This window comes from Sebastes umbrosus, chromosome 12 (genome assembly GCF_015220745.1).
Source record: "Sebastes umbrosus isolate fSebUmb1 chromosome 12, fSebUmb1.pri, whole genome shotgun sequence".
Classification (NCBI taxonomy): domain Eukaryota; kingdom Metazoa; phylum Chordata; class Actinopteri; order Perciformes; family Sebastidae; genus Sebastes; species Sebastes umbrosus.
In genome coordinates, this window is record NC_051280.1 from 15516238 (window position 1) to 15526171 (window position 9934).

At 39.2% G+C, this 9934-nt stretch overlaps 1 protein-coding gene across 7 annotated transcripts in view; it reads left to right on the forward strand.

Annotated features, from left to right (window-relative positions):
• The window catches only part of cacna1eb (calcium channel, voltage-dependent, R type, alpha 1E subunit b), a 70934-nt gene extending 62140 nt beyond the window's left edge, over positions 1–8794 (forward strand). For 3 of the 7 annotated variants that reach the window (XM_037787669.1, XM_037787671.1, XM_037787675.1), the window contains 13 exons: positions 367–458; positions 591–765; positions 868–995; positions 1344–1440; positions 1862–1967; positions 2624–2731; positions 2817–2917; positions 3496–3602; positions 3693–3792; positions 4606–4710; positions 5138–5273; positions 5462–5625; positions 7028–8794. In XM_037787669.1, the coding sequence (XP_037643597.1) occupies positions 367–458; positions 591–765; positions 868–995; positions 1344–1440; positions 1862–1967; positions 2624–2731; positions 2817–2917; positions 3496–3602; positions 3693–3792; positions 4606–4710; positions 5138–5273; positions 5462–5625; positions 7028–7534 (1926 nt within the window). In that variant the 3' untranslated portion in view covers positions 7535–8794. The remainder of the gene's footprint in view (positions 1–366; positions 459–590; positions 766–867; positions 996–1343; positions 1441–1861; positions 1968–2623; positions 2732–2816; positions 2918–3495; positions 3603–3692; positions 3793–4605; positions 4711–5137; positions 5274–5461; positions 5626–7027) is intronic. The other 4 variants (XM_037787670.1, XM_037787674.1, XM_037787673.1 and 1 more) reach the window with 4 other exon arrangements.
• The last annotated feature ends 1140 nt before the right edge of the window (positions 8795–9934 follow it).

The window sequence follows — 9934 nt, forward strand, 5'->3', positions numbered from 1 at the left end:
GTGAGGGTTTCTGGACAATATTTGTCGTTGTTTTGTGTTGGTAATTGATTTCCAATAATAAATATATACATTAATTTGGATAAAGCAGCATATTTGCTGAAAGTGAGTATTGCATACTTGACAAATCTCCCTTTAAGGTACATTTTGAACAGATAAAAAAAGTGTGATTGATTTAATCATGGACAATCATGTGATTAATCGCGATTAAATATTTTATTTGATTGACAGCCCTATTATTTATATATAATATATAATTGATTGCTTTCATGATTGTATTAATGTTTTATTTGGACATTTTTCAATGTATGGACATTGACGTACAACTGCTACGAGGATCCATTGAAATAAACAACCTGTTTTCTGCAGGTATTTGGAAACATCAAGCTGAATGATGAGAGTCACATCAATCAACACAACAATTTTAAGACCTTTTCCGGTGCACTGATGCTGCTCTTCAGGTGGGCTTATCAAAATAATACCTTTCAAGCCTCGATGCCTTCAGTTTCAATTCTCTTAATTCTCCTTTTTAATTTCTATAAAATGGATCTTAATTTGATGTCACTACTAGATGTTTGTGTTTAAACCACCAGGAGTGCGACAGGGGAGTCCTGGCAGGAGATTATGCTTTCTTGTCTGTCGAGTCGGGAGTGTGAAACAGACACATCCATCTCCCCCCTCGTCACGTCTCCAGACCACGAGGGAGGCTGTGGGACTGACTTTGCTTATTGCTACTTCGTCTCATTCATTTTCTTCAGCTCGTTCTTGGTCAGCGCTTCACAAAAAAACAACACTCTTTGTTTATATACGTACTTATCAATTCCTCTGCTGTAGGTTCACAATGCTTTTCTTCTTTATGTCCCCTTTTAGATGCTAAATCTGTTCGTGGCTGTGATCATGGATAACTTTGAGTACCTGACGCGAGACTCCTCAATCCTGGGTCCCCATCACCTGGACGAGTTTGTTCGCATCTGGGGGGAGTATGATCGTCTGGCATGGTGAGAGTTGATCTTATTACTGCTGCATTTTTCACATGATGCAGACCAGATCAACATTCATGTTCCATCTTTATCCAGCAGAGGGCCATCAAGGCGTGTGAAACACATTTTTCAGTGCAATGAGCTGTCATGTTTAGCACAAGTTGATTCAAGTCAAAAAAGAGCATCTAGAGGAAAAGAAAACATGGTTCTAAAAATCTCAAATACCTCATAACAAGTACAAGACCTTGAAAGGGGAACTGTTTGTCTTCATCTGGATTAGATCTAAGTTTTATGCCACTTTTGAATAACGTCTCCGTCTTCTTCTGCTTCTGTTTCTCTGTCCTCCCCTCCCCTATCACTCTGAAGTGGTCGGATCCACTACACTGCCATGTATGAGATGTTAACACACATGTCACCACCACTGGGCCTCGGCAAAAAGTGTCCTGCTAAGATCGCCTACAAGGTACTGAAAACATGATCTCTTTTTTTAATAAACACAGAAGGGCTAGATGAAATAAAACTCAAGTAAAATCCTATCTGTATGATATAAATCCATTATATATACTAATGAGCTATATGAATTGTAAATAAGGTGGATTCAAGGGATCATACCAGCAGACTGTTTTATCAAGTCAGGGTAATAAAACTGAAGGATTGTTGAGCTGATGTCGATCACAGGGAGAAATTTGATTAATCTACATTAAAGCAGGTGTGTATTTCAGTGTGTGGAATCAAACTGTGGAAATCTCTGAGGAACAATTTCAAATGTTGTTCAACTATTATTGAATTTAGGAAAATGTATAGAGACTTAAAAACCTTTTGTGTGTGGTATTTTGTGTACGCTGAGGTGAATAAATAATTCTCTGTCCCTCGTTGTCTCTCAGAGGTTGGTGTTGATGAACATGCCTGTGGATGAGGACATGTCCGTCCACTTCACCTCCACCCTGATGTCGCTCATCCGCACAGCTTTGGACATCAAAATAGCCAGAGGTCAGAGTCACTAATTAGCATGTCATGATTGTGATATGGCATCCAGGGGTTCAGCTAACAATTATTTTCCTTATTGTTTATTTGCTCATTATGTTTTTGATAATAGATTAGTCGTTTGGTCAATAAAATGTCCTAAAATTGTGAAAATGTCCAAAATGATGTCAAATTGTTAGTTTTGTCCGGCCGACAATCCAAAACTAAAAAATATTCTATTTGCTGTCATATAAAACAAACACTGAAGCAAATCCTCACAATTGAGAAAGTTATGAGTTAGTGATTAGTTTGTTATTTGTTCGGTAGTTATTAGTTAATTAATAGTTATTTGTTAGTTATTAGTTAGTTAATAGTTATGTGTTAGTTATTAGTTATTAGTTATTAGTTATTAGTTATTAGTTATTAGTTATTTGTTAGTTAGTTAGTTGATTGGTTGGTTGGTTGGTTGGTTGGTTAGTTAGTTCACATGTGGAATTAACTTTTCCACGTGAAAGATTGCATTTCACATGTGCTTTTTTCATTAGGGCATGTTTGGTTTCCATGCTTGAAAAAATGACATCAATTAACTAATCGATTAATCGATTAATCGTTCAGCTTTAGTAAAACCATTGATGTAACATATGCTATGTTCCAAAGTGGCTGAATGTGGATGTTTGTCACAGGTGGCGAGGACCGTATTGCTCTGGATATTGAACTACAGAGAGAGATCAGCATCATTTGGCCTTATCTGCCCCAGAAGAACTTGGACCTGCTGGTACCTATCAACAAAGGTTTGGCTCTTACTATGGAGGAAATACTCACTGTAATGCTGAGAGACGAGCAGTAACAGTTAATGTAGCGTGTCTGCCCTCACAGATACGGACATGACGGTGGGGAAGATCTACGCTTCGATGATGATAATGGACTACTTCAAACAGAACAAAGCCAAGAAGCTCAGGCAGCAACTTGAAGCTCAGGTCAGCTCTGCGTGCTGTTATCCACTTCCTCGCCCTGTTTTACAATTTTATATTCAGAGAAAAGAGATGCATGAATAGATTTTGAAAAAGGAGGAGAAGAAAAACAAAAAACACCCAACCTCACCGCACAGTTTCAGACAGCCATGTCTATGGGATCTGTTATTATTTCCTCTTACAGTACTATAGCACACATTTAAGGCAAAATTGGATCAATTACATAGAGAATTTTTTTTTTTTAAATTAGCTTTGACATTAGCTTAACTTTAAGATGTTAATAAAAAAAACAGAAGCATGAAAAAAACAGAAAGAAGAACTTGGAAAAAAGAAATTTAGAAAGAATTGCAGTCTAGCAAAACAAGAATCAAGTTCCTTCCCATTTGGCCATATTCCTTAATCCTCCACTGTTGCCAAACATAACTATGTACATAGAGAGAGGAATGGCAATGTGCATTAGTTACTTGTGTTTGGCTTGTAGAGTACTCAATTCTTTTTGACCTTCTTAAAACGTGAAAATGAAATTGGGATGAAGCCCTCTGACCTCTATTTGATTTGTTGTGTTTTTGTTTTTCTCTTTTCAGAAGAGTAGCTTAATGTTTAAGCGTCTGGACGCCTCTACGCTCCCCGAGGACATTCTGTCCAACACCGAGACGCTGCCAATGATGGCCCACAGCGCAGGCTCAGCCCTGTGAGTCTGTGCATGTGTGCATATTTGTAATATTTGTACTTGTGTCTCTATTTATGTGTTTGTTTACTGTTTTTCTCTGTCCCAATACAGGACCAGAGGAGGCTTTGTGGCTTTGAGCCCCATCTCACCTCAGGAACTGTTTTTGCAGCCCATAAGCTCCGACACTGAAGCTAGTCAACAGAAGGATCTGGTAAGAAAGAGGACCAACATGAGTCTACAACCATTAATACCACAACCATGTCTTAAAGCAGTGGTTCTTAACATTTTTAAACTTGTGACCACCTTAAAACAAAGCATCGTTGGCTTGTCACATGTTACCTATGTGTATGGGTTGTGGACAGTTAAATGAAACAGCAATTGTCCTTCTCAGATTGTTTCTTGAATCATTTTTAGAGGTCAATTGTAACTTGTCTCCGTGCTTTGCGGAGCACGGCAGCGCTGCTCTCTGTGCTCCTGTCTTTTAGTCCTGTGGAGGTTGGATTTAGCAAAGACAGATTGTCAAACTCGTTGTTTTGCTGTGTCTCTACTGTCTGGTTTTACTGGTCTACATCGCTTGCTAGGTGAATGATATGAAATCCGCACATACTAGTGTTTGTTCTGGCAGAGGAATGTGTTCGGCCCCTAGACAGATGTCGTCTGGCTCTGTTTGTGTAGCTATTAAGATCTGAACGTGCATGACTGAATGTACTTCCAAGCTGAAATATGGACTCCATCTTTCCCTGTGAACTGTTCTGTTTATTGTCTATTATCACTCGTCTTCTCCACTGTTTCTATTCCTCCTTGAAGTCAGTTTTCCTGTTGCTAGTGTCCATTTTTTGGCTGGAATGGCTTCTGATTGGATGGCTATGGTGATGTCTATGATAGTTGACCCTTAGCGATGAAATGGCTTGTCTGCCCTCCTCTCACCTGAACTGGACCTCCGTATATAAAGGGCAGTCCTGGCAGGGACGAGGCTGATTGGTGTCTCTCCTTGCCCTCCTCTCTTGTTTCTGTACTCCCCTAGGTGGGCGAGTGCAGTAGGGGGATTGAAGCCCCACAGGAGCTTCCACTAGGGAGGGGTCTGTGTGTGCGGGCCTCTTCCATGCCCCGTCTGGCTGTAGAGTCGCAGGTACACACATCTTCCATGACATGGCCTCTGTGCTGGATCTTGAGGACGTCAGTGGCTGCATGGGCTCTAATGCCAAAGTGACTTGTTCCTTTTTGTGATGCCCAGAAGTTTTGGTTTGTCTTTTGCTACCTTGGGTGTCTGAATAAGGTCAAAGAATTGTTAAAATGGGGTGTGATCTGTGAATGCTGATGCCTTCTTACCTTGAGCTCTCTCATCTCCAGAATAGAGGCAACTAAACCTAACACGTTTATTAGGATGCACTGTTGTTTTGCACTGATAAAGCATGTTTTGTTTTTGCACCTCTCTGCAATGGTCCACTTGTTCCTGAATTAAATAATCAGAATGTAGTTACACTGGTTTCATGTTTTCTTTGTGTATGTTTCTTGTGCTTGCATGTTTGTCTGTTTTGTTTGTGTGTGTTTTCAAGCAGACGGAGGGTGCAAGCGGCTCCATGAAACGTTCATCCTCCACTGTTGCAGATCAGCGGGTGAACGGACTTTCGCAGGAGGAGAAAAGTCCCGAGAGAGTTTATCGACCTCGTCACAAAAGCTACAAGGCTGCTGGTTAGTCCTGCTCACCAGTTATTATCACATCAGCTTGTGTGCATACAGTATGAGGCCTTTACAAACATGGAACACTGGTGTTAAAATACAGGAATGGTCAATGTAGAACAAAATAATGCACCCACGTTAGACACTTTTGCCATTTTGTAATTTTATGTCGTTTCCTCTCCTGAATGCCTTCCCTCTAGTTTCTCGTTCGGAGCGCTGGCATCAGGGCGACAGGGAGCGTGGCCGGTCTAAGGAGCGCTGTCACCTCCTCTCTCCAGAAGCGTCTCGTTGTAACTCAGAGGAAAGAAGTTTGCAGCCCTCAAGATCCTCTAGTGCAGAGAGAGCACACCCCCGAGACAAACAGGTGGGTCAGAGGAGCTTTGTCCAACTAACTGATTCAGGGACTTGGGCAGCAACCAGGCAGAGTCACAAATTAACACAACACACTTTAACCTTTTCCACTCCCCCCTCTCTTTTTCATAGATCCATTTTTGTCTTTTTTAGGGGGTCCAGGGGATTTTCAGGGGGAGATAGCAGGTCAGCAGTAGATGTCACATAGAAGTGGTTCACATCATCTGAAAGCTGGCAACCTGAAAATTAATTTGAGATGCAGCTCGACACTGTGTGTCAAGTTATTCTAGTCATAAATCATAAATTAGAAAACAATTGATTAATTAAATAATCGAAATACATTTTTAATGTATTTTAGGGTGAAGAACATTATGATAGAAGTATATGATGGCCATCCCCGTGCTCTATTATGTCTCATAAGTTGCTGTAGCAATTCTTGTGTTGACACCATTTGTAACATAGATGTGGTGCTAAATTTAACCATTTTTTTACCACTCACGAAATGATAAAAATGATCAGAAATCCCTCCAGAATACAACATTATTACCTCTTTCACACCGAGCATATTTTCTATTTATTGTAACGTTACCTTTTTCTTTTTAACTTTTTATCTTTCCAAATCAACCTGCAAAAACATCCATCTGTCGCTTGTTCTCTCTATTGCAAATCCAGCCCTAGTTCATTACATTATCAAGCAATTAGCAAACTAAATGAAATATAAACTAATTTCATTATGTCTGGACAAGCTCTTACATTATCCAACAGTTGCCACATGTCCAGCTGAAAAACTTTAATGGCCCTTCTACAGTAGATGAAGCAAATCTTTGTTGGGATGGTAGAGTGAGTGAAATATACATTTCAGTCTTCAGAAGTGTCTAATCCTTTTGTAAATGTTGCCTATATTATCATATTAAATAGCACAATGTAGTCTAATATATGATAAATGGGTACTGTGAATAGACAGAAGAAAAAAGGTTCATGTTGATGAATAGATACTGTATGTACAGTATGTTGTCTGTGTGTTTTTTGCATACATTACAGCTCCATACATACAACATAGTTCAACATTTTATAAAGATACAAATGCTGTGTGTACTATATTTACACTGTATCCCAAAAACATGTGACAATTCTGTGACAATTTACGTTTAAAAAATGGTCAATTAAATGGCTACTATACCTGCTACAGCCTCTGAAAAAAATAAAGTCGGCTAAGAGCACTGGCGCCCTCAAGGAGTGGAAGAGGTTAAAGTCTGTAAAATTAAAATTGAATGTGCAAATTTCCCCTCCATTGCTAAATTGTTGGAATGCTTCTTTAAATTTTGACAGGTTTAAGTTACCAGATGTCCTGGAAAAGACCATAAAGATCCATAAAGTCATTGTTTGTTTCATTTTGTTTTCATTCTCGTCTCCAGGGCAACAGCTCGGACAGCCCCGTGCCCTCCACCTCAGAGTCCAGCACCCCCAGCGGCCGACGACCCACACCACAGACCCGCTCTCGCCCTCACATCTCCTACTCCCCGCTGCACCCCTCCGTCGGCGAGGACGAGGATGAGCAGGGCAGCCCAAACACCATGAGGCGAGGCAAACCCAACTGGGAGACCCAAGAGGGGGTCGCAGGCGAGAGGCGGAGCGAGGAAGACCGAGACCCGTCCCCACCTCGACGCTACCCTTCCGAGCCGTTCCTCGCCGCCCAAGAGGGCGACCACAGCCCAGACCCCTCCGGGCCCATGGAGACGTTGACCTTCGAGGCGGCCGTAGCCTGCAGCTTGGGACGCTCAAACACCATCAGCTCGGGCCGCCCTCGCTTGCGGACTGGCTGGCAGGTCCCCAACGGACACTTCCGGAAGCGCCTGGCGCAGACGACCTCTGTTGCGGGCTGCGACGCTCTCAGTGACACAGAGGAGGACGACAGGTGCTAGGGACAGGAGGCACAGCATGAATCCCAGAGAGGTGTTCTGTACGACGGGTGTACAGACTGAAGGTTAATGTGACTCTTTTTGCATCAGTGCTTCGAGGCCGCGAGCCCTCTGGATGTTTGATCAAATGTGAACCCAAAACAAAAAAGAACAGAACAATTCTTCCTGAAACTGTAGTTGCCAATTCACACAGAACACTGATAATAAAATAAGGTCTATTTCCTGACTTGTACTTGATGATAGAGAGTAATAATACATCTCAAATAGTTGCGGGATGCAGAAAATAAATGAATGGATCAAATTATATCATTTGTGTCAATAGGTATTTTCATTTCTGAAGATGTTTCTAAATGATTCAGTGTTGCTCTTAACAGTATTTATCTGTGGGGTGTGTGAATATGTAACTACATTTTCTTATAAATTAGTTGTTTTGTAAATACATTGTGATCATCACACCATTGCCATCTATTAGACCGGATCAATACAACAAGCCATGACGAAGAGGCGATCTGATACTTTACCAGACAATGTGGATACTAATAAGTAACACTCAATAATGCTGGATTTTTTTACAGTGTGAATGAATGTGCAGGGGGAAAAACTGCCTGATTTCCCTCGTCATTTTACTTTTTGGTATTGAACATAATAAGATGTGAGATATGAATACAGTTATACAATAACATAGAAAAGATGCTTATTTGTTATTTCACTCTGCATTTTTGTTAAATCATGCCTCGAACAAACCTGGAACCTTTAAAATTATCCTTCAAAACTGTTTTATTTTTACCAGTCTACACCCTTTAAATGAGACTTTCCCAACAATTATATTTAACATTTGATTTTTTGAATTGTTGGGCATGTAATTTTACCATGATCTGATGTTGTACGAACCATTGCAGACGATGACTGTAGAAACACCGTAGACACCCACATGACACATTTGCTTCACAAATTAACATTACTCTATTACTTACTAATAATGTACAGAGAAATTATGCTGTTTGTAACATTTAGAGAGAAAAAATAACAATAAACAGTATCAGCTGATGAGCTTTAAAGGTAAAGGAATCTTTGGAAATGTTCATTTTAAGGTTTGTGTTTTTGTTTTATTTGCCTGAAGAAAGCCGATTCTGTGAAACTCACTTAACCAAAAACATGGAGATTTGTATCATAACTTCCTGGAATGCAAATACTTTGTGGGTTTTTATGTGTACAATAGCTGTATATAAAAAAAATAAAGGTGTCCTCAAGTTGCCACTGTTATTGGATGTCTTTTATTTATTTATTTAAATATAAAGCCTGGGAAAACATCAAAAACCTTGATACATGTGACCTTGAGTGTTGCAATAACTACTCACACAGAAACCAGTTTCTGTGGGAAACTGACAGTTTTTGCATATATTTAAATGTATTTTCTTGATTTACTTTACTTATTAGATGTTAACACTGATCACACCTTTTGTTATTATGGTGGCATCTGAACATATATTGTTATACACACATGCATTGTCAAAACAAGTCTTTGTCTGATAATGGATTTTCTTGAAGATATTCTCTCTTTATGTATCTTTCTGATTACCTGACACATGTTTTATGTATACAACACCATACAGTATAGTACTACAGTACTGGTGCATACAGAGGGTAGTGAAACACACTATTTTGGAAAACTGTTTTCCCCTTTTACTTTAGTGACCAAAATATATTTCCATATTACATTTATCATACCATTAGTGTTAAACAAAAGAGATTGAACCTGAAACTGAAGCAGCTAAATGGAATTAAGCCTAGTAATTATAGTTCTGACTATAGTTTTGTTGCACCTATTAGGATGAAAAAATGCACTTTTATCATTCCATTTATCGTTCATGTAGTTTAATGACCAATGCAGCTCCACAGACTTCAACCTTTGCAGACCACTATTCAGCCAGAATAAGTGAAAACACCTGTGTGGGTGTGCAAGCCATTAATGTAGTTTAGCGAAAGCTGTAAAGTCTCAAAGGGAAATAGTGAACATACTTATGATTTATTTTTTAACGTTTGTGAATAAATAATAATAAATCAATCATAACGTTTACAGTAAGATCAATCTTTGGGATCTTGCATTGAAAATACAACCTCTTGAACGGACACACATTGTTAAAATGATGTATAAAATCTGAACAAAGTTTTGAAATAATATTACAATTCAAGAAAAGTTTGGTGTTTTTTTTACAAAAAGTTCAGCTGCTATCAATATTAGTAAAGCATGAAATAGAAACATTAATGGGGTTTATGTTATACAGGATTACATATTAGATGTAATTGATTCTGCGGGTAGTGTAATTCACATATTACAGCAGCAAAAAAAGGGAAAAGGATAGAGAATTAGTTAAATGAAATAGATTAGATTAAATATATACT